This window comes from Giraffa tippelskirchi, chromosome 8 (genome assembly GCF_054371585.1).
Source record: "Giraffa tippelskirchi isolate mGirTip1 chromosome 8, T2T-mGirTip1v1.2.pri, whole genome shotgun sequence".
NCBI classification, from domain to species: Eukaryota; Metazoa; Chordata; class Mammalia; order Artiodactyla; family Giraffidae; genus Giraffa; species Giraffa tippelskirchi.
The window spans coordinates 6416657-6441949 of record NC_137282.1 but is presented as its reverse complement, the minus strand read 5'-3'; the positions used below and the strand labels follow the sequence as shown (position 1 = coordinate 6441949).

Genomic DNA, 25293 nt, shown 5'->3' with positions numbered 1-25293 from the left:
AACTGTGTGTTTTATGTTGCCTTGATAAAATGATCCCTTTGTCATGAAAAGACCTGCCTTATTCCTGGTCACATTCCTTAGTTTGAAATCTACTTTATCTAATATTAATATAGTGACTCTAGCTTTCTTTTCAATTTTTGCATAATATACAGAAATCTTTTCTAGCTTTGTTGTCTTATTCCATGATCTTGTCTTTAAAATTGTTTTATACAATGTACTGGTGGGTCTTTTCAACCAACTCTCTTTTAATTGGAGTGTCTACATTTATAGTAATTACAGATATTGTTGACTTTAATTCTGCCATCTTGCTCTTTGATTTTATTTTTTCCTCTTTCTCTGCCTTTTATGGGATTGTGTGTGGATGTGTGTGGTTCAGTCTTTATTCACTTGTTGGCATATTAGTTGTACATCTTTATTTAATATGTTTAGCGATTGCTGGAGGGTTTACAGTATAATCTTTAACTTGTCAGTCTGCCTTCAAATGTTACTACTTTGTGTGCACTTTGAAACCTTTATAACAGGTTCGTCCCCTTTCTCTTTACTAGGAATGTGCTATTACCATACATTTTAATTATGTTTATTAAACTCATACTACATTATTATTTTTGCTGTAAAAAAGAAGTGTATTCTTTACTTTTACTCACATACTGACCATTGCTGGTGTACTGGGTTCCTTTTTGCAATTTCACATTTCTGTTTAGTATCCTTTTTTTTTCCTGCCTGAACAATTTCTTTCAATATATCTTATAGTAAACTGCTGGTGAGAAATGTTCTCATGTTTTATTGGCTTTCAAAATAATTTGTGCTGCACCTTAACTTTAGGAATTTATGTTCACTGGTATAAAATTCCTTGACAGTGCTTTCATTTTTGTTTAAAATTTTAATATGTTGTTCTGTTGTTCTCTGCCTTGTGTGGCTATTATTTTTTGTTCCTCTGTACGTAGTGTGGGTTTCTACCCTTCTGGCCACAATCAAAATTTTTCTCTTTATCTTTGATTTTAAGTAGTTTTATTGCGAGGTGTTTTACTTTATGTTTTCCTTGCCTGGTGATTATTTTTAAGTTCTTGGATTCATCGGTTTATGTTTTTCACCAATTCTAGAATTTTTTCAGTCATCATTTTTGTAGTACCCACCCTTCTTTCTGGGAACCTAGTTCCCTATATATATTACACCATATTACATTTTTTTCCAACTCTTTTTTTGTTTGTTTCTTCAGTACTTTATTTTAATAATTTTTATTGCTTTTTCTTCAAGTTTACCGTAGTATTTTTATTCCACCTATAGTATTTTTATCTTAGAAACTGCAAAGTGAAGTTTTTTGTCCTCTCTTTCTCTCCTTATCAAGTTTGTATCTTTCTTAATATCCGTGAGCATATTTTTCATGTTTACAATAGCTGTTTTAAGGTCCTTCTCTTCAAATTCATTCTGTCTTTTCTGGGACTGTTACATTCTTTGCATTCCTAGCAATTTTTATTTGGATGCCAGACATTGTGACATTTTTCAGGGTGGATTTGGTTCTATTCCTTTAAAGGATGTTGGATTTCATTCCATTGTCCAGATGAGTAACTTGCTGATTAGCTGAACCCTTTAAAGGCTTGTCTTTACCCTTTGTTATGGTAGAGCCAGGCTTCACAGGTGGTGCCAATGGTAAAGAACCCACCTGCCAATGCAGGAGACTTAAGAGACGTGGCTACAATCCCTGGGTCGGGAAAATCCCCTGGAGGAGGGCATGGCAATCCACTCCAGTATTCTTGCCTGGAAAATCCCAGGGACAGAGGAGCCTGGTGAGCTACGGTCCATAGGGTCACCAAGAGTTGGAAACAACTGAAGCGACTCAGCACGCGTGCACACACGATGGGTTCGGAGCAGCCTTTGTTTGGGGACTTACTTAGCTCCGTTACTAAAGCATTAGTACTCTTCTTTAGGTTCTCTTCAGTGCCCTGGTGTAACAAAGTCTTTCCAATCTGTCTGATGAGAACACAAACTATTCTTAGCCCTGTGTGAGCTCTTAGACTACTCATCCTGCTCCTCATCTGTGATGCATCCGTCCATTTCCTTTCATGTGTGTGCAGATCAGTGCTCTGGCCAAGAGCCTTGGATTCCTCCGCAGATCTTCAGAGCTGTCTCTCTGCGCAGCTTCTTTCTCTCTCTCTGCTCCATAAATTACAGCCACCTCAGCCTCATCAAACTCCCTCTTCAGCTCATCAACTCAGCACACAGCTCCAGGCACCCTCTTTACCGCTGGACCTTAGTTAGACGCCTCCTTCAAGCAGTGATCTGGGCTGACCTTACTTGTTTCTTTCTCTTTAAATTTCTCTTCTTTCCGCTCAAATCTGCCTATTGTACAGTGTTTGAAAACTATATATATAGTTTTATATTGTTTATATTGTTTTATCTATATATAGTTCTGTTTTCTAGTTGCTGTGACCTAGTTTCTGCAGTGGTTAGTCTTTAATGAACATAGCTAGAACTACACTGATTATTGATCCCTGTTGTTAGGAAATTTCTTCCTAGTTGCCTCAGTCCTCAAGACCTAGTATTTAACTGAGTTAAGAAAGTGACAAGGAATTCTAGGTATTTGAGTGTGATCAGGTGTTTGCGTGAAGTGCCAGAATGGGATTTGTCCTTTTCCTAGCTGATCTTTTCCGTACTCCCCCATCTCTTTTGTTGGACTTCTGGTCATATTTGCTCTAACTGGTTAATCTCACTGCTGGATGTTTACTGCACCATCACCTGACATGCTTCTGAACACATCCTTCTGTTTTGAGAGCTGGTCACCATAAACAGATTTAAAATATGTTTTATATTACTCATATCTAATGTGTTTTAAAATATATCACTTTCCATTTCTAATATCTTAAAAGAGTGAAAAAGCAGTAGTGGAGCTTTCTTGGAATGGAAGATCCAAGTAATTTTTGAGAAGTTTGCATAATGACACCTCTTGGGCACATTATTCTTCTAAGTCTTAGAAATTTATTTGGATTCATCATATTCACTACAGCCATCTCAGATGGCCTGTAACGTCTTTGGAGCAGGGCTTGGCTCCCACCCACAGATGGAGGCCAGGTCATTGCAGTGAAAGCCCCAGATCCTAGCCACTAGACCAGTGGTCAGTGACAAGGGCTCTGGCTCTTCGGCTTTGCACAAAAGAATTTCCACAAAGACAGAAATAGTGAAGCAAGTGAAGTAATTATTAAGAGGAAAGAGTCCAGTATGTGTGGATGGACACACGGGCAGACTCGGAGCAAGAGTCCCTGAGTTGCACCCTCATAGCAGTTTAAATCACTTACATGGGGCATTTCTTTCGGTTTTGCTTTGGTAATCATTCTGATTTGCCCAGTTCACAGTCCATATCTGGTGTATCTCAGGATCCACCCCTGTGTGCATATGCGTCTCTTAGCCAGGATGGTTTCTACCGCAAAGGAGTGCAGGTAACTTGGCGTTAGCTGACATCACTCCCTTTGACCTCCAAGGAGCTTTTCCGCGCACTTGTGGTTGAGGAGATCTCCTGACTTCAGGAATGAGAAATATGTGGGCCTGGGCAGGGCACAGCCTCCTCCTTTGATTGTCCTGCTATTCTCATTTTGGAGTTGTCAATAGGGAATGAATGTCCATTCCTTTACGCTGAGGGGTGCCCGTCTGCCTCCTGCCTCAGGACTCTATTGCATTTGTAAGTATGTGTGCATGTGGGTGGGTGCTCTGGGGAAAGTTTTTCATAACTGAAGGTTTGGGTCAAAAGTCTGTGGAAAGATTAAAACCTTGGTTAACTTGTCTATAAAGGACCACCTGTCCAACTCAAGATTTATATCTTTCATTTTTTAAATTAACTCTAAAGTACTGAATTTGTCAGAGTATTTCAATTCCTCATATAAACATTTTTTTAAAAAACTTGGAGATTTTCTCTCCTCTTATTTATTTATTTAGTCTTTTAAAGATATGCTTAGCTCGGAAATTTGTCCAGGAGACAAATCATGATTAAAAGCAAATGTTCTGTCTCATAGAAGTATATGTGCTCACCAGACCCATTAAATCTGACATTAAGGGCAAGCTTTGAACAGTCAAATTAAGAAAACAAAGTGTATCTTCTGGATTTTGTCAGGTAGAATGAAAAATAAAGTTCAATATATGCTCTTAGTTTTATTAACCAATGCAAGATATTTGTGGAAATCAAAAAAGTAGAAACAAGGTACTCTAAATATGCATGTGCAAATGATGATGAATAAGAAAGATAATCAAGTGATTACTCAATATTAGTGCTTTTTCCTAAGCACTTCATGCATCACTTCATTTAATCTTCACCCTCTGAAGCAAGTATTACTATTATTATCCCCATTTCACTAAGGAGGAAATTCATCTTAAATTTATTAGCCAAAGCTGTAATATAGAATGTCAGGAAATCTGGTGGAACTAAAATTTGATTATACCAAGCTAACTATGGCACTTTATTAAAAGCAGTGCCCATGAGAAAATATGCTTAGAAAACATTCAAGTTATCCACGTCTGTGCCATCAGGACCATGGCATGTATTTAGATGACTAGAGGTCTCAGCCTGGGGCCAGCAAGGTGTAAGCATTTCTTTTACTTGGCCAACCCAGCACTTTTTTGTAAATTGGATTGTGTGAATTTATCTGCATTTTCTGGCTGGCCATCCTTTCCACAAGTCCCCGTCTCTTTGTGCCAGGCCTCCTCACACACGACCGCTGCTTCTCTGGCCCCAGAGTCTTCCGACATTGTGGACCACCCCCCCTGACCCCCACCTCCCGCTTAGACTGACGCCGCCTGCGGGGACAGGGACAGACAGAAGGGCACAGGCCCCTGCCTGGTACTGTGCTTCCACGTCAGTGTCAGCGTGGCAAGAAATGAAGTGCTCGGCTAGTTTTATTACCACACTCTACTTCAGTTGACGTGCAAGAAATGAATTTTTTTTCCTCCATGAATTGAACACTCCTCAAGCACCTAAAACTATACATGCACAAAGACTATCTTAAATATAGCCTCTCTCCGCTTAGGCGCTTACCTTTAGATGTATGATACATACCATACACGTAATTACAATCTAGAGTCCACAGCACAAATTTTTAAAAATGTATATTGTTAGCTAAGATACCACATAAGATGTTCAGAACTGAGAAGTGCAGCTGGGCCATGCTGACGTTCTCCCAGATGTCAAGATGACCAGAGGAGAGTGGAGTAGATAGGAGGGTCCAGAAGTAGCCGTGTTAGTGTTTATGGTAACGTGGTCATGAAACAGAGGCAGTGACTGAAATAATTCAAAGGCTACAGAAGTGTTTCAGTAAATGGTGCTGAGGGTGTGGGTATGTGTGGAAGGTGAGTGGGTGATGTGTGTGATGTGAGGGTATGTGGTTGTGTGTGGAAGGGATGAGATGTGTATGGTGAGTGTGTGCATATGGAATGCAGGTGGGTGTGGATGGGAGCTGTGGGGTATATGTGTTTCTGAGTATGTTCCCCCACATCAGCCCAACCATAAAAATCAGTTTCAGGTAGATTAAAGGTAAACATTTGAGAGACAAAATCTAAAGTGTTTAGAGCAAAATGTGAAACACCTTAATGATCTTTGGGTAAAGAATGCTCCGTTAATGGCTGAGTAATATTGCAGTGTATAGGGACCACATCTTCTTTATCCGTGCATCTGTTGATGGACATTTAGGTTGCTTCCATGTGCTAGCTGTTGTAAACAGAGCTGCAATGAACACTGGGGTGCACATATCCTTTCAGATCGTGTTTTTCTCCGGTATATGCCCAGGAGTGGGATTGCACGGTCATAAGGTAGCTCTGTTTTTAGTTTTTTTAAGGAACCTCCATACTGTTTTCCATAGTGACTGTACCAATTTACATTCCCACTTGCCATGTAGGAGGGTTCCAAGAAAGCTCTCTTAAGATTTAGAGAAACAAAAACAGTGAAAGGATATATTGTTACAGTGGCTCAGACGGTAAGGAATCTACCTGCAGTGCAGGAGACCCAGGTTTAATCTCTGGGTTCAGAAAATCCCCTGGAGAAGGGAATGGCAACGCACTCCAGTATTCTTGCCTAGAGAATTCCATGGGCAGAGAAGCCTGGCGGGCCACAGTCCATGGGGTCACAGAGAGTCAGACACGACTGTAATGGCTTAGCATGGCATACATAAATATATGAAGAGATCCTCAGCCTTACCAATAATAATCCTCAGATTACCAAGGATCCTCAGATTAAACACAGTGAGATATCATCTCACATGTCACATTGGCCAGAATTTGGAAGAGTAATAATACCAAATGTTGGCAAGAATTTTAGAGCAATGTGAGTGTTGGTGGCCTCCTCACTTTGGAAGACAGTTGGCAACAATAAATAAAGTTGGAAGAACTACACCCGTGTCTCAGTTAATCCAGTCCTAAGTGTGTATCTACAGAAACTCTCGCTATTTTACATGAAAGGGATTGTTCATAGCAACCTTACAATAGCTCAAAATAAAACAACAGCAATGGCCCTTGAAACATTGGAAGGGTTTCATATATTTATATAATAGAAAACTATGTAACTGTGAAAAGCAAACAACTAGAGTTACAATTTTTAACATGAATGACTCTCACAAAAGGTAGTGTTTAATGAAAAATTTAACTTGCAGAGAAACGTGCACATATGGTAACATTCTAAAGCATGCAACACAGCACTGTTTTTAATAGGACTACATTTACATACAGAAATCTATTCTGGCAAGGGGAAGAACATGCCGTCAACGAGGAGTACACAGCACTTCAGCTGTAGTGATAATTCTTCAACCTTTGGTACTTGTGTGTTTATTGCTCTTGACAACCTTCTGACCTCTTAATGTTTCATCATAAAATTTTTAAAACTTTATAGCATACCTGATTGAATGGGAAGTTTAGAAACAGTTGGTATTTTTCTTGAAACGTGTGCAAGAAAAATGACAATTATAAAACCCAAACCCCCAAATTAGTATTCACCAGTGTAATACTTTAAACCTTCAACACAATAATAAAATTGTGTTAGCTTTTCACATTTAGGAATGTAAAAGATTTAATTATATCAGTGAGAAATCATTTCACATGTCACATTGGCCAGGATTTGAAAGAGTCACATACCAAATGTCGGCAAGCATTTTGGAGCAATGTGAGTGTCGGTGGTCTCCCCACTTTGGAAGATAGTTGGCAACAATAAATAAAGTAGGAAGAGCCTTTATACAATGGGATGTGAATGTGGTTCACCTTAACCCTGTAGGATGCAGATGAAAGAATTCGGGATAGGAAAGCGGAGAGCAGAGAGCCCAAGGGACACAGGAAGAGAACCAGCATGCCGCTCTTATTTTTTTTAACATAATCAAATGATTTTATTCATTTATCTAAGCCTATACTAGATCAAGTGGCTGCTGCTGCTGCTGCTGCTAAGTCGCTTCAGTCGTGTCCGACTCTGTGCGACCCCATAGACGACAACCCACCAAGTTCCGCCGTCCCTGGGATTCTCCAGGCAAGAATACTGGAGTGGGTTGCCATTTCCTTCTCCAGTGCATGAAAGGGAAAAGTGAAAGTGAAGTCGCTCAGTCGTGTCCGACTCTTAGCGACCCCATGGACTGTAGCCTACCAGGCTCCTCTGTCCATGGGATTTTCCGGGCAAGAGTACTGGAGTGGGGTGCCATTGCCTTCTCCGAGATCAAGTGGAGAAAGGTATAAATTACATTTACAGAAATAGATTCTGTACATGACTGCACATATATATGTATATATATATATAGTTATGTGTATGATAGAGTTGTACACACAATTCTATACATCATGCTGCTCTTAGAAAGAAGTAGAAACAGGCTGCCTAATACCCAGGACATAGGAAATAATGCATGTGCTTGAAACTACTGGGACGACATATGGTGGTTTCGTCACTAAGTCATGTCTGACTCTTACGACCTCATGGACTGCGGCCCACCAGGCTCCTCTGTCCATGGGATTTTCCAGGCAAGAATACTGGAGTGGATTGCCGTTTCCTCCTCCAGGGGATATTTCCAACCCAGGGATAGAACCTGCATCTCCTGCATTTTACCCTGAGACTCAGTAAATGTTAAAAAGTGGTTCCTTTTGGAAAATGGGATTGGAAGAATTGGGAAAAGTGAATTAAAAGAGGCTAATTATGTGAACATATAGCTTTAATAATTTTGAAATATTTTAATCACATTTCCAATATAGATTCTTCAGTGATTTTACCCACCTGAGATTTGTTTCTGTTTGAAATATGGAAATGTTCATTGCTTTTTAAGAGTGTGGGAGCCATATTTGTGTCACATTTTTTTTTTAGTCTCATTTTAAACACTTTGGATGTAAGGAGTGCTGGGAAGTGTCTTGAGAAGGTTAGGGGATTCCACTCACTTTAGAGGGGTTTACACATTGCCTATCAGCAAAGGTTTTGAAAATTCAGTCCTGCATGTCAAATTTGAGGGAGCAGATATTATGCTGAGTCACCCATACTGAAAATAGAGTTTATAATGGCAATACAGGCAGAGATCTTTGCTATTGTGTAACATTGGGAACAGCGACACTATAATTAAGAGCTAATAAAAGTGGGTTTTTTTTTTTCCTCCCAGAAGACAGTGTCTCCTTCTGTTAGAGGAAGACTCTTGAAGTGGAGACAGAGCAAAGCAATCATTTTAAAACTAGGCTAAGGTGCCCCGCCCCTCGCCGCTTGGCTGATGCACTTGGGCATGGGGACACAGCAGTGCCATGAAGGCAGCCGTTCGAGTCCTCTAGCAGGAGTTTGGCAGCAGTCTAGTTCTAGGGACATTTTATCTGTTTTCAATGAGGAATGCCTCTTCACAGTTCTACATTTAGACTAAAAGAATAAGGTTTAGGTTTTTAAGTTCCATTTCATGGGTCTTGTCTTTCATTTACAATCCACCCTTTCCTGCAATAAAGTTGATTGAAACAGGTTACCCACCATTCTCAGAAGCAGTACTTTTGACAAGGACTGTGGAATAGAAAGTATAATAATCTTTTAGCACCAAAAAAAATCTATTTGGAATCTGCATATTTCTTTCTGAAAGAATGCAGTTTTCATTATATCTGATTTTTAGAAATGATTCTGTGTGTACTATTGATTCATTCTGTTTATATTTTCAGTATAGTTGACATTTAGGAGAAAGAAGAAAATAATCTTGGAGTCTCTGTGTTTATATATTATAGTTTATTAAATTCCTCAGCAGCCTGATGAAAATTTGAAATTAAAGGTGCGATATTGATTTCCTCAAGGAAATAATTATGGTGATAGAAATTTATGTACAAAAATTGTATCACTGGATAGTACAGAATTAAGAATTTGAGCTTTGAAACTAGATAGATCATTGATTCATTTTAGAAATTCTTTCATGCACCAGCTGTGTGCCAGTCCATTCACTCTTGATGGGGAATAATTTATGGAGAGGAAAGGGATATATCTGAGCAGATGTCACTCGGCTAATGACAAAAGGAAGTCCATAACATCTCTGGACACAGAGAGCTTGTGGAAGAATATTTCAGGAAGGGAAATGGGTCATGCAGAAGCCTCACAGAAAGAATGGCCACCTGTACAGATGCTCGTTAGTACAATGTCTGGCACAAAGAATGAACCTGATTGTTACATAAGAACTTAATTTTTTAAATGTTGTTTATTTCTGTTTGGCTGTGCTGGGTCTTCGTTGCTGCCCGCAGGCTTCTCAGTGCGCTGGTCTGTCTTGTTGCCGAGCCTGGGCCCCAGGTGCGTGGGCTTCAGTAGTCACAGCACGTGGATTCTAGAGCAGGGGCTCAGCAGTTGTGGCACATGGACTTAGTTGCTCTGCGGCATGTGGGATCTTCCCAGACCAGGGATCGAACCCATGTCCACTGCATTGGCAGTTGGATTCTTAACCACTGGACCACCAGGGAAGTCCCTAATGACTTAATTCTTATTTTAGGGACAGAATGTTAGCAGCAGCAGCACCATCAGTATCTTGGAAACAGCTTGATGACCTTACCAAGAGCAATATAGTGTCACTCTTGCAATCAGTTTTTAAATGACATATGATTATATAAGTAGTGGTGTTTAAAGGAAACAAGTATGATATCACAGTTTTGTGGCAAATGTGTAAAATGATTAGAAGCTTATATACCAATAGTTTATACAAACTGTTCTCTCTGGTGTTTACATTAGTGATTTCATATATTTTTTTCTGTGTGAGTGCGTGTGTGTGTGTGTTTTCTGTTATTTTCCTTATTTTTTTATTGACTTAAAAATTTTTTTGCCCTTAATGAGGATGGGTTGAATTAGAATGGCAGTGATGGATTCTGCATATAAGTGGCATCATATAAATGAACTTATTTACAAAACAGAAACAGACTATCAGGCTTAGAGAATGAACTTAGGAGTACCAGGGGAGCAGGCTAGTGGGAAAGGGTAGATTGGGAGTTTGGGATGGACATGTGCACACGGCTACATTTAAAATAGATAACCAACAACGACCTACTGGGTGGTACAGGGAACACTGCTCAATATTCTGCAATAACCTAAATGGGAAAAGAATTTGAAAAAGAATAGATACATGTACTAATATATGTATAACTGGAAGAAAATAAAATAGATAACAAACAAAATTTTTGTGTGTGATTGACACTGGACAAATAAAACTTACGTTATCAGGAATAATCAATATTTTATGTTAAACATTTGTTACTTAAAAATATAACATTAATACAATAGAATATTTAAAAGCTTAATGAAATATACTGATGTCTGAAATACAGAAAAATGTTTGCCAAATAAAGACAAATTGGAGAAGGTACAACAAACACGTAAAATGATTTTATCAGTAAAAAAACAATGACTGTTAAATAACAAAAATACAACGAAACAAATTTAAAGGTATAATTGGCTTTGTTAAACCATTGGTCAGCTGGGCAGCATTCCACCTTGCCAGCAGAAAGGAGCTCAGAGGAGCTGTGCAAAATGGAAGGCTTTTCTAGGCAGGAGGGAAGGGACGAGGGGATGGTGGTCACCTCATGTTCCTCTGGGGGATGGAAAGGGCCTCTGTAGCAGATTTCCTGTTGGGGCTGACAAGAAGCTTCCAGACTAGGTGGCGAAGACCATTCCTTGGGGGAGGTTGTATTAAGCCGTGGTCTGGTGAGGTGGGCTGAGCACAAGCGACTCCATTTGGGGCCTGTTGTCTCTTTTTAAAGATCACTTATGATAAGGTGGTGGGCATTACACCTCCCTTTGAAACCTCTTCCCATCAGTGAGTTGCGGGTGGAGTTAGCTGATAAACGCTGTTTGACGTTGTTTTAGCAGCACGTGGTCTGCCTGTTGCAGTCCTTGTCGGCAGGCAGTCCTGTTGCCCTTGTAGAGTAAGGTGGGAATCAGGGAGGCTCTTCGAAGCACTGGAGTCTAATCGAATGGAAGAGCTAAGAGCTAAACACGTGGCGGCATCACTTCCGATGCAGTCCGTGGCAGGGGCTGCTTGCTGGCGTCTGTGTCACAGTCTTTAGGGAGGCTCAGGGACCGCCTTTCAGAAAGAGGAGCAGGCAGCATCTCCCGAGGCTCTCAAGTGCGGAGAAAGAGTCAGACAGCTGTCCCCCTGAGAACAGACTCTGCAGGCTGCTCTTCCTTGCCACTGGGAATTATTTTTGTCTGACCTGCAGTAGCTTTTGCCCAGGGGCACTTTCAAGGTGCCAATGGGGCTTGGGCTGTTTTACCATTACAGTAGCCTATTTTAATTCTACTTATAGAGATATACTCTCAGCAGAGTCTTTGACTGAAGTTTCTTGGTCAGAAGGTGCTTGTGAAGTTGAAGAAACTTGATTTGGTGTCACCTGATGAGCCAGATTCAAGCTTGTCTGATTCAGCAGTTACCTGTGCTCCTCAGATAGACTGTAATAATTTACCCTTACATTTTATCTTTTTATCATTTTTTAAAATTTATTTTTCATTGGATAATTGCTTTACAGTGTTGGGTTGCTCCTCAGATAGACTGTAATAATTTACCCTTACATTTTATCTTTTTATCATTTTTTAAAATTTATTTTTCATTGGATAATTGCTTTACAGTGTTGGGTTAGTTTCTGCCGTACATCAGTGTAAATCAACTACAAGTATAACATGTCCCTTCCTCTTGAATCTCCCTCCCACCTGCTTCCTATCCGTCTAGGTTGTCACGGGGCTCCAGGTTGAGCTCCCTGTGTCATACAGCAACTTCCCACTCTCTGTTTGCTTATGGTGATATATATATTTCAATGCTACTCTCTCAATGCATCCCACTCTCTCCATCCCTGGCTGTGTCCACGAGTCTGTTCTCTATATCCACCTCTCTAGTCCTGTCCTACAAATTAGGTTCATCAGTTCCATTTTCCTAGATTCCATATATATATATGTTAATGTATGATATTTGTTTCCTCTTTCTGACTTACTTCACTCTATAGAACAGGCTCTGGGTTCATCCACCTTAGTTCAACTGACTCACATTTGTTCCTTTTCATGGCTGAGTAATATTCCATTGTATACATATACCACAACTTCTTCATCCATTCATCTGTCAATGGACATCTAGGTTGCTTCCATGTCCTAGCTATTATAACTAGTGCTGCTATAAACATTGGGGTACATGTGCCTTTTTTTAATGGTTTTCTCAGGGTATATGCCCAAAAGTGGGATTGCTGGGTCATATGGAAGTTTTATTCTTAGCTTTTAGGATACATTTTATTTTAGTACATTGGTTTATATAAGTTTGATAAATGAATTCTGTAAATTGTGCAAGAAATTGTGAGAAAAACATAGTATGCTTGATATTTCTTGGAGTTCAGTGTTCATACCTTTCACATATAATGAAGTTATTGAACTACAGTAACATTTTGCTGTTGGCCAAGTTTTTAAGATGGCCAACTATTTATTAAAAGTAGTAAGTTCTCCAGCATCTTCCTCCAGTTGATAAGAATTATGAGCATGGTGACTGTAGTTAATAGCATTGTATTACATATTTGAAAGCTACTACGAGGGTAGATCTTAAAAGTTTTCATCCCAAGAAAAAACAGCAGTGTATGGTGATAACTGATAAGTATCCTTATAGTGTAGTCATCATTTTGCAATTTAGACAGATATCGAATTGTTATATTGTATACCTGATAATCATATATTATCATTAATTTTTGTTGAGTTGTATCACCTACATGCCTGTTTAGGACATCTGATTCTTTTCTTCATCTTTTTTGAGTTTTTAATCTTCTCTCTGGGCACAGTAATAAATCAGAGTACTTGCTTGGAGATCCCACCTGCCTGGTCCCACTCAGGTACTTGCTTGGAGGTAGTACAGGGGAAGCTCAGTGATAAACATCAGTAGTGGTATTTCAGGCGACTGTTGAGTGGCCGAGAGGACGGTAAAGCCAAGGTGGGGAGACAGTGGAGGAAGTGGGCAGCTGCGAACTGCAGCGTGCATAGGGAGGCTCTGGGGAGGTGGCGTCTGAGCAGAGACCTGACTGAGGCGAAGGGGCTGGTGCCTGGAGCAGCTGGAGGAAATGGGAGGTATAGTTCATCCAGCAAAATCCTAAAGAAGTGTATGTGACTCCAGTGTGTGTTTGTCCTGAAAGCATAACTGTATTCCGAGTCCTTTCTGTCTTTGCTGCCCGCACCCTCCCCTGTAACCGTCAGCTCGTGAGCATGCGTGCTTCTGAGTCCTGCCCTCTGCTCCATCCTCATCAGCCCGAGGCCCTCACGTCCTCCCTGTGCCTCTAGGGTCCGGGGAAGCCATCTCCTACCCAAGTAGGGAAGGTATTTGTTTGGAAGCAGGGTTTGTGCATTTTTACAGCTTTTTATTAACACTTGGGTAAAATTTCTCCATCAGCTTTTGCTCCTCCTCCCATTGTTCCCTTTTACTGTTGTCATTCATGTTTGATGTCTCCAGTGTCAAGACAGGACAGGACCTGGGACAAAACAGAAACCATAACTATGTTAATGAATATGCTGCACTCCCTCCTCGCCCAATTAAATTAAGGAGAAAGGGTACCCTTTTCTATTAAAAATGTGTCAGTAATGTCTGGGGCAGAGGATTTCTTCTCAAAACACTGACTCTAACAAAGAAAAATTTCTGAATACATGAATGATATTTAAAAAAAATTAAGTCTTTGTGTTTTAGCATGAAAATTGGGTGCATTTTCTTTTAGCAGACATTATCCCTGACAATAAAAAAATATACTTTAAAAAGATTCACATACATTAACTCATCTAACTTTCAGAATACGCTTATGAAGTAGGTATCGTTTTATTATTATTTTACCGAGGCAGTAAGTGATGCATGGAGAGACTGACCTTGACCTGCCCACAGTCACTCCGGTGAAATCATGTGCTCTCTGTGAAAAATACTGTGCTGGCTTTTGTCCAGAGGTCATCCTGATAAAGGATGGTGGGGATCAGTGTTATAAGACTTATGTAATTGAGATCTATGCTTTGATTCAGTGTTTTAGTCCAAATGTACTGTAGAGAAGGTGGAGGTCAAAAGAAAACTCCTTGTTTTTCCCCTTCAAAGTCTTGCTAAAAACTAAAACCTCATTTAAAGCCTTCTCTGACTTCTAAATTCTACTCATTTGTAGAATTAGTGACTTCCTCCTCTCTTTACCTGCTGCAAACCCCTGTTGTGATTTTTTTGGGTTAGTGCCATGCTACCATTTGGTTTATATGGCTTATCATGTTGTATTAAGTTTCACTGATAATGTGGACTCTTTAGGGGTAGGGCTTGTGTCCTTAATAACCTTAATGAACAACATCGTAAAGTAATTATGGTATATTATAGTGTCATTTTAGATTTTATAACCAGAGATGTTAGGCAACTTGTTGAAAATCAGACAAACAGTAGACATAAGAGTGTGAACAAAATCCGGGTTTCCAGGCTCTTGGTCCAAAGTACTTACTGCCATTCCAGAAAGATCGATCTAGGGTAAGAGTCTTGACTTCTTAAAGGAGTAGAATAGCATCCAGAGTCAACCTCAGCCTGACAGGGGCATCCTGGGAGCCTATTCTTCCAGTGCTCGTGTTTCAGGTTCTGTTCTCTACCAGTAACCTAAACCTGTTTCTGTTATGAAAAGGAGATATTTTTTCACAGAAAAACCATAGGTATATGTTGTACTTCTGGTTCCTTTAAGGCTGCCCCGGTTTTTCCTTCTATAAAATAGAGTTGATGGCATACAACAGCTCTCAGTCGTAAAGAGAAAGATTATAAAGATTAACTGATGTTTTTGAAATGAGTAAATTGCCTTAAATGTTTCAAAGGTAAATTATTTAGAAATATAAGATAGTAATAGCACTGTTTTATTTCTACCACTCTGTTATAAACCTGGGTATAAATGACACTGCTGCTGCTGCTGCTAAGTCGCTTCAGTCGTGTCCGACTCTGTGCGACCCCATAGATGGCAGCCCACCAGGCTCCGCCATCCCTGGGATTCTCCAGGCAAGAACACTGGAGTGGGCTGCCATTTCCTTCTCCAATGCATGAAAGTGAAAAGTGAAAGTGAAGTCACTCAGTTGTGTCTGACTCTTCAAGACCCCATGGACTGCAGCCTACCAGGCTCCTCCGTCCATGGGATTTTCCAGGCAAGAGTACTGGAGTGGGGTGCCATTGCCTTCTCCAATAATTAACACTATCACTTGATTAATACTGTGTGAGTTTTCTCCCAAAGGTGACTTCTGTTGTGCATAGCTGGGATTCATTGCTTTAAGTAGAAATCTGAGTGTCTGAGTTACTCAATTAAGATTTAATAGTACTTCTTGTGGTTGGAGAAGGAAATGGCAACTCACTCCCGTATTCTTGCCTGGAGAATCCCATGGACAGAGGAGCCTGGTGGGCTACAGTCCATGGGGTCGCTAAGAGCCAGACACGACTGAGCAACTAACACACACTCAGAAAATAAAGTGACAGACTATTTTCTTGGCTCCAAAATCACCGCAGATGGTGACTGCAGCCATGAAATTAAAATACACTTTCTCCTTGGAAGCAAAGCTATGATAAACCTAGACAGCATATTAAAAAGCAGAGACATTACTTTGCTGACAAAGATCCATCTAGTCAAAGCTATGGTTTTTCCAGTAGTCATGTATGGATTTGAGAGTTGGACCATAAAGAAAGCTGAAGTGAAGTGAAGGTCGCTCAGTTGTGTCTGACTCTTTGCAACCCCATGGACTATACAGTCCATGGAATTTTCCAGGCCAGAATACTGGAGTGGGTAGCCTTTCCCTTTTCCAGGGGATCTTCCCAACCCAGGGATCGAACCCAGGTCTCCCGCATTATGGACAGATTCTTTACCACCTGAGCCACCAGGGAAGCCCAAGAATACTGGAGTGGGTAGTCTATCCCTTCTCCAGTGGATCTTCCCAACCTAGGAATCGAACTGGGGACTCCTGAATTGCTGACCGATTCTTTACCAACTAAGCTATCAGGGAAGCCCAGCTGAGCACTGAAGAATTGATGCTTTTGAACTGTGGTGTTGGAGAAGACTCTTGAGAGTCCCTTGGACTGCAAGGAGATCCAACCAGTCCATCCTAAAGGAACTCAGTCCTGAATATTCATTGGAAGTTCTGATGCTGAAGCTGAAGCTCCAATACTTTGGCCACCTGATGCGAAGAACTGATTCACTGGAAAAGACCCTGATGCTGGGAAAGATTGAAGGCAGGAGGAGAAGGGGACGACAGAGGATGAGATGGCTGGATGGCATCACTGACTGGATGGACATGAGTTTGAGCAAGCTCCAGGAGTTGGTGATGGACAGGGAAGTCCACGGGGTTGCAACGAGTCAGGCACGACTGAGCGAGGAAAGTGACTGAGCACAGAAGCAGTACTTGTTGTGGTGCCTGAGGGTGTGGTATGAAGAGAAATTATGGATTAATGTAAAAGAGTTACCCTTAACTTCACATAACGGTTTGTAGGGAGGGCTGTCATCCGTGAATTTATCTAAATCCTTTGCACACCCATCATGGAAAGCAACCGCCCTGCCCCCACCTGGGTGGACCTCCAGCTGCCTCAGTGACATAGAGCAGAACTCTGTGTCAGCTGGCTTCCTGCCGAGGTAGCATATCTCTTCATCCTGTAAGAGAGATATTTTAAGAATCTTGCCCAGTTTTCAGATAGTCACTAGGGAATGAAACTTTAGAAATGTCTTGTACCTTTTACAAATGTCCTACAGATGTGTCCCAGTGGTACAGTGTAGAAAGGCTTTTACTGAGCACATCTTTGTTTCCAAGTTCAGCAAGGTACTAGATTTATTTTGGAATGGCCTCATTGGTATGGCATTATATGTGTGTGTGTGTGTGTGTGTGTGTGTGTGTGTGTGTGTGTCTATACATATATATATATATATGAACTTAATTTTTTTTTTTTTAATTTTTACAGTGTTGTCTTGGTTTCTGCCATGTGCTCAGTCAGTTCAGTTGTGTCCAACTCTTTTTGACTTCTTGGACTGTAGCCCACCAGGCTCCTCTGTCCATGGGATTTCCCAGGCAAGAATACTGGAGTGGGTTGCCACGCCCTCCTCTAGGGGATCTTCCTGACCCAGGGGTTGAATTTGAGTCTCCGCGTCTCCTGCATTGCAGGTGTATTCTTTGCCATTTGCCACTGAGCCACCTGGGAAGCACAAGAATGCAAATCAGCCATGGTTATACATACATTCCCTCCCTCCCTATATTTTCAATGTACTTCTCTATTGCCATACAGAAATTAAAAATATTTTATATGGAACTGTTACGTCCTTAAATTTCCCTTGTGTCCTAGCCTGGCGGGATCTGCATTGTTATCCTTCAAGCCATAACTTAAGGAATTCTTTCTCATCAATGTGGATATGGCTTATTGACCTCCTCTACCATTTGGGGGAAAAATGATATTTTTGTCATTTTACTAGGGCAGTGGAAGAATGTTTTTCAAGCCAACAGACAGGAAAGAAAGGTTAAATGTGTTAAAAGAACTGTACAGACAATGTCTTTCTATGCTTCTCTGTTATTAAACTTGAAGAAAAGAAAAAAGTAGATAGTCAGGGAACCCGCAGTGAGGAGTGGTCAAAAACAGGCCAAGATTTTGATGAAAATTGAAACATTGTAACAGTAAGATCTTAAGCGCAATCTGCTCCCAGTTGAGTTCAGAAGAACTGAAGAGTTGGAGAGAACAGCATGCAGATAAAACCTCTGCATGAAGCTTATACCTTTTGGTGAATTAATAAAATAAGACAATAAATAAAAATACATAAATACATAAATAATATAAAAATACATGAATAACAAATAACTTTATCTACCATCATTAATCGTGACTGAATATTTCACCGCTCGGGAGTATTTCATACCTTCCTCTTCATGAAAAGAGGATGACAGCTGTGCTTTCATTCTCAGTTGTACATTTAACTATTTTTTACAGATCAGTGGTAATAACTGAAGCCAAAATATTGTTCATTGTACTTGGTATTTCCAAGAAGACTTCTTCAAATGTAGAATAAAGATGAGATCAGAACATTAAGAAGAACTGATTTATAATGTTGAAGATTTAATGATAGTTCCACCACCACTTAGGTTTGGACCAACTGCCAGTTTCTCTTTTGCAGAAACGTGTAGTGTCTGTGTGTGTATGAAAGAGAGAGAGAAAGAGATGTAGAATAATCAGAGGCCTGTTGACTCTTTTTGTTTCTTGTTTTAATTTGAATATCACCCCTGTATCTCAGAGTTAATCAAGTCGCTGTTGCTGAGTCTGGTTTGACTGGTCTTTCCCTGCATACAAACCAGAGTAAAAGTGGCCAGTGCGCTGGGGCACCTAGTGCTACAGGTTAGTGAAATCTCAGAGTCCACGTCTGCGAAACGAAGAATATAGAAGTGGCTCCTCATGGAGCCATGGTCTTTAGTTTGGGACGGTTTTAACACACATCCAGTTTTGGAGCAGTGCTCAAAACAATCACCTCAGCAATGTCAGCCGCTGCTCTTGCTGCTGCTACCGTTGTTACCGCTCTGCAGAGTGCTGGCTGAGTAGCGTCCAGAGGGCAGACGCAGGGTCCTGCCTCCAGTCTGAGCTTCATCGTGGTGAGCCTAGGTGCCTCTGAAGGCGTCGGTGAGCTCAGAGAACACACCTGACTTGCACCCCCCACCCCCCGTCCTATCTTCTCCTTCCCTCCCACTGTGTTTATTTCACTGGAGTAGCAGGCCCCACCTTGCAAAGGATTTTCACGTGGAGTTTCCCCTGAATGTATCCATAGAACATGCTTCCTTGTCTGAACCTCGCTGATTGGTTGCTCTGAAATCCAAACAAAAGTAGCCCCTTCAGTAGCTTCCTCCACCTCTCAGAACTGCAAATGTAGTTAATAATGGAAACCTCAACGTAGAATCGAGGCAGGGAAACCTAACTGAAAGGACTATTTGGATCAAATCGGTCATTTATAGTGCTGGCCCAGTGCTCAGAGCACCGTGGTACAGGCGCTCAGGTATCACTGCCGCCTCCTCTCTTTCCAGTTCTTCATCTTGACTGTGTACCTCTGTCCACCTTGTGGGCTTTTTCTCTTATGTGGGTGGTTGGAGTAGCCTCCTCACTGGTGTTCCTTGTTGCAGTTTCGCTCATCTGGTCTGCACCTCTTATCTCCTTATCCTGCTACAAATGAATTCTAGATTATAAAATTAGTGAATAAATTCTTTAAAAAAAGAAAGAACTAGAAAGTCCTTTTGCTAATATGATAGCCTAAGAATTCCAAAACTCGTACATTGTAAAACATCTAAAAGTGATTAAAACATTTTTAAACACCTTTTAAACCGTAGATGAGCCAGTAACAACAAGGAGGAAATGAATACAGATCTAGCAGGTGAGCTACCCCTGGGGCGGCTGAGCCCTCAGGGCCTCCGTGGATTTGGGTTCCCCAGGAGGACTGGCAATAAAACCAGCAGCTTGTGGCACAGAGGACAAAAGGATTGGGAGTGGGAAGATGCCGATGGGATAGACTGAAAAGTCAATGTAGCAGAAGTTTCAATAGAGGAGACAGTGAAGAGACAGTGTTCAACATATGATACTGCAAGTGTTTGGAGATGATAAATGCGAAGCCTAAGCAAGCTGAACCTAAACATGACATTAAGTAATACCTTCATAGGAAAAAGTTAATTGTCCACCTAGAATATGTAATGTAAGAAAGACATTTTTATATGAAGAAAAATAAAAACTATTTACCACCAAAAGACTCTCACTAAAAGAACTTCCAAGTATAGATTTCAAGAGGTAGTTGAAAATGACCTCCAAAACCAACAGAAGTAACAAATTAAGGTAACAGTAAACATGAGGGGAAATCTAAAGAGACAGTGGCCATTTATAGAAAATGTCTGTTAAAGTAGCCTTAAACAAAAGTAATAGACAATGTTTTCATGTTAGGCTGGAGGCAGTTGATGAGAGTTATAATATGCCATAATCCTTTTATTTTTAAGAAGGAAAAGCAGTCTTTGGACTCCAAGTATGCATGTTAAAAATAGCCTTGAAAGCATAGTCTAGTGCACAAAACAGTATCTTTTGATCAAGTTCACACACACCTTTTCACAGTAGGCACCCAAATATTTGCTAAAATACATCTGACGTTAAAATATACCTGCTGACTGTCCTAATGTTAGAGTCTATCAGCAGGACTCATCCGGGACCCAGTCAGTAACCTCACTCGTTCCTCCCACCACGTTCATTCCAAAACGAGTTACGACTCTTTCCCCAGCCTTCTGTACTTAATGTGTGTTGTGACATCAGATTTAACTCTTCTGCGGTTGTCATCATGAGGAACAGTGCTCCTTGTGAGGATGCGAAGCCATAGCCGCACTGTGTGTGTGTGTGTGTGTGTGTGTGTGGCTTTACAATCAGGGCCACTGAGGCTGCTTCTACGCCTTTCCAGCCTGTGCTCATGCACAGGGGTCCCTTTCTTCCCTGAATTCCACTCATTTGCACCCATATTGTTCCAACTGTAAAATGGAAATAATAATAGTGTCTTATTCTTAGCATTGTGATATGGATTGAACAACTAAGTCTTAACTGACCAAAAACAGGATGAAGTTTTAAACCTCTGTGGGATCTGGAAGAGTAGAGCATGGAATACGGGGTTAATGCTCCCTGACTTAGCATCTGCCACCCTCAGGTGACTTTCGATCACGGTTTAGCTGGAGAGATCTTTGGAGTCCATTTCTACCAGGCTTAGTGTGGTAATGATGAAGACCTGTTAAAAGTTTTTGTGAACATGTACATGAATTTGTTACCAAACTGGTGCGCTAGACCCACACTGGGTCCTAACCCAGATGGAGACTCTTTGTCTCCATCAAGGAGGTTCTTTATCTGCTCGGATTCGCACAGCCGTTAGGACGTTGGGACGGCACAGACTTTATTCAATGGCCAAAGAATGGAAAGAAGCCAGAACTTGGTTAGCAAACCAACTTCTCGACCCCATTCAGGCAGACACGATGTATATCAGAGAGTCAAGGTTAAAGATAAGACTGGGAAGAGAGGGAGGAGTATTCATGAACAGGGGTGTGGTTTGGATCCGAACCTGATGTGGCCCTCCTTCTCTGTCCTTGTAAGGGCTTTGCAATGGTTGTTGTTGTTAAGTCTTTCAGTCATGTCCAGCTCTTTGCGACCCCATGGACTGCAGCAGGCCAGGCTTCCCTGTCCTTCACCATCTCCCAGAGTTTTCTCAAACTCATGTCCATTGAGTTGTGATGCCATCCAACCATCTCATCCTCTGTTGTCCCCTTCTCCTCCCGCCTTCAGTCTTTCCCAGCATCAGGGCCTTTTCTAATTGCAGTTGTTGTCATGGCAATTGTCAACTGTCCTGGCGCCGATGGGTGTGTCATTTAGCTAATGTGGCTCAAAGGCATAGAAGTCAAGTCTTCCGCCATCTTGGGTTTACTTGGTTCTAACTAGTTCTTTTTTTTCTCTTTGGAGACTCCTCCTGAAACTTAGATAAGAGGAGTTGGTTTCCATTTGAGGGAGGGGCAGAGGTATGATTCTAGGGCAACAACCTTAGTAACAGATTAAGAGATTTCTACATGAAAAGCAGAAAAATTGATTTGTAAATTTTGAACGGAAGAAATCTCAAAATGACACTAAATTAGTTTTAGGGCTTTGGGAACAGCCTTTCAAATCCAGGCCCTGCATTCTTCCTATACGAAAAAGAAGGATTTCTCTGAGTTCTTTTCCAGCATTAGCCAGTGTTTTATCTTAAGTTATATGAATTATCCACGTTTTAGAATGAAGCGGCTGAGGTCCTGAGAGGTTGGGGGACTGGTCAGGAGTTACCGAGTGAGGGCTGGTGGGTGAGAGGAGAGGTCTGAGACAAGGGCCGTGGACCAGCTGGTCAGCCTTCCAGCCGGACGCCCCACCGCACCAGCCGCCTCTCTCCCGAGCTGCAGCAGCTCCTGCAGCCCGCGGCCGCTTCCGGCTGCACCGCTCCCACACGGCCTGGTCAGAATCTGACGTCTGTTAACAGTGCACTCAGCCTTCACTTCATGGATATGTAGAGTATCTGTGACTTTCTTTATAGCAGCCACTCTTTTTCCTTTATAAAGAAGATTATGGTATACATTTTTTGATCATTTTTTTTGAGTGAACATTTTTAAACCTTACGTAGTGGAGACATATGGGATGATTTTTTTTTTTTTTAATTTCCCCTGGAAACCTGCAGAGCGGATGTTTTGAGTCCTTTTTTTTCTTTAATTTTGCCAGGTGGATATCTCAGTATGATATTGGCAGGAGCATCTGTATTCTGTAGGTGGCTGTTCACCTAGTTTCCAAGCTTAAGGTTTCTTCAGTCAAAGGACATTTAAAAGATGTGGTTGAAAATAATGCGCTTTCTAATTTGTTCAGGCATCCAGGTTAAAGGCAGTCAAATATTTGAAAACAGAAAGAATAAATGCCCTTCCTACATGTCAAGTAGACACATTTAGAGAAATAGTGTTCAGGTAATAACCTTTTCTGGTTACAGATTTTAATTTTATTAAGATTAAGAATAAATAGTAAGCTGTTTTGCTAATATGTGCTTTTACTTTAAGATAATCTGTGAAGTTTTATGTAAGTCAATACAGACATTCTACTTTATACTTCAGGAAAATACAAAGATGGGGATTGTAAGGACTTCTGGAAGAAAATTCGCTTGGAGAATTTTTATAAAGGTGCCTAGTGTCTGCCTTGCATTATTCTAGATTCTGTGAATTCTGAAGAGGAAGGATGCTTGTTCTCAGGTTATTCACAGCCTACTCAAAGAGACTTTTAGACAAAAAAAAAACTATGTTACAGTGTGGCAGCACCTGCTGCAGAGGTCTTACAGGTTACCACCGGAGTAATAATTGAAGTTACAATCCGGCTGGTGGATGTGTGGGAGAAAGGCCAAGAGGAGTCCTTTTGTATTCTGAGACTCTTTTCATGTGTCTCTCAGAAACTCTGATGAAGCCATGAAGGCGCTGGTTCTTGAGCCCTTAGATTAACATGTGTTTCCAACATGCCACTTGCTTTTCCAGTCGTTATCTCAACCAGAGCACAAACCGCAGAGCCTCACCGCCTGGGTTCAGATTCCTACTTCTCTGCCTAGTCATGTGATCATGAGCAGGTTACTTCTCTGTGCTTCAGTTTTATAGAAAGACAAGAGTAGTAGTACCTACCTCCCAGGGCTAGTGTGAGCATTAACTGAGATAATACTGCCTGTTACACAGTAAGGCTCAAGAAAGTTTTAGTTATTATTAGTTTCGTGCGTGGACGCTAAGTCGCTTCAGTCGTGTCTGGCTCTTTGGGACCCTGTGGACTGTAGCCCGACAGGCTCCTCTGTCCGTGGAATTCTCCAGGCAGGAAGACTGGAGTGGGTTGCCACGCCCTCCTCCAGGGGATCTTCCCAACTGAGGGATTGAACCCGAGTCTCCTGCGGCTTCTGCATTGCAGGAGAATTCTTTACTGCTGAGCCATGTTAGTCTCAGTAGCAAATAAATCAGGAGCATTGGAGAACAGTTACCATACTGACCTTCCAGGTTCTCTTTCTAAAATGCAAATTTCTGTCAAATTAAATTTTTCCATTTGTTTTCCTTTTCTAGCTCCAAGAGGCAAGCGAGGATGGAAGACCTTTTATGCTGTACTAAAGGGAACAGTGCTTTACTTGCAAAAGGTAAAAGTAGATACATCAGAAAGGAAGCCCACAAAACTTTATGGAGTGATAATTAGACAAGTTACCTAGAAAATATTCACTTTGTACAAAGAGGTCACACCAAACATAAAGACTGTTTAATTGATGTCTAAACTCTTTCTTAGATTTTTTTTGTTTCTGGTGAAAGAAGTTGTTTTGTAAATTATTTATTTATATGTGTATATATTACATTTTATAAATATAAAAGATTATATACATGTATATATGAGTGTGTGTGATCAGAGGGAATGGATGAGCTATGTTCTAATTACATTCAATTAGAAATGTTGAATATAAGTTGATATGTTAGACTTCATACTGTCTGTTCAGGTACAGATTGTGGTAACACTTGTTTCAGTGGATAGTTATAATGTGAAGTTACACCACTCGTGTATTTAGTTATTTATCTTCGTTTGGATCCTACCTAAACCTAGAAACACATTTTCATTCATGTCCTGATATTTAACAAGGCAAGTGTATTCCAGTTACCTGGGTAAGTGTTTGACCAGACCATTTCCTGGCAGGATCCTTCCTTCTAGTCTCCCAATCTGGAAGTTAGTTTGGTATCCAGTTTGCGTGTTCTGGCCTCTGCAGGGTAGTCCTGGAGCCCTCCTCCCTAGTTCTGTGTGTGGAGGTGGGGAAGTCGAGTCTTGACTGGGAGAAGGTGCACCCCCTCCCAGGGCCCAGCGGGACTCTAGCTCCGCAGTGAAGGGAGGCTTGGAAGTGTGACAACACTGCTCTCGGTGGTGACTGTTAGGAAATATTTTTTCTTTTTAATGTGATTAAAAAAACAACATGAGATCTCCCTCAATAAAATTTTAAGTTACTAGTGCAGTGTTATTAACTTTATAAGCACCGTGTTGTGCAGTAGATCTCTAGACATGTTCCATCTTGCGTGACAAACAGTACCGGAGAACAGCCCCTGGCAGCCACCTTTCTCCTCTCTGTTTGACTCGCTCAGATGCTTTACACAAGTAGCACCAGGCTGTGTTCACCCATGACTGGCTGATTTCCCCTAACGTAACGTCCTAAGTGCTCATCCAGCACATGACAGGATTTTCCTCTTTTTTATGACTGAACAGTTTTCCACTGTTTACAGATATCTCCTTGAGATCCTGATTTCAGTTCCCAGAAGTGGAATTGCTGGATCATATGGTAGTC

General features: G+C 41.1%; 1 protein-coding gene across 41 annotated transcripts in view; it reads left to right on the top strand.

Moving 5' to 3' along the window:
• PSD3 (pleckstrin and Sec7 domain containing 3) overlaps nucleotides 1-25293 on the top strand; it is a 540565-nt gene that overhangs the window by 385239 nt on the left and 130033 nt on the right. For all 41 annotated transcript variants that reach the window (XR_014062388.1, XR_014062392.1, XR_014062391.1 and 38 more), the window contains one exon: nucleotides 24044-24114. Coding sequence is in view for 22 of the 41 variants with exons in the window: in XM_081521119.1 (XP_081377245.1) it covers nucleotides 24044-24114 (71 nt within the window). In the remaining 19 variants the exon portion in view is untranslated. The remainder of the gene's footprint in view (nucleotides 1-24043; nucleotides 24115-25293) is intronic.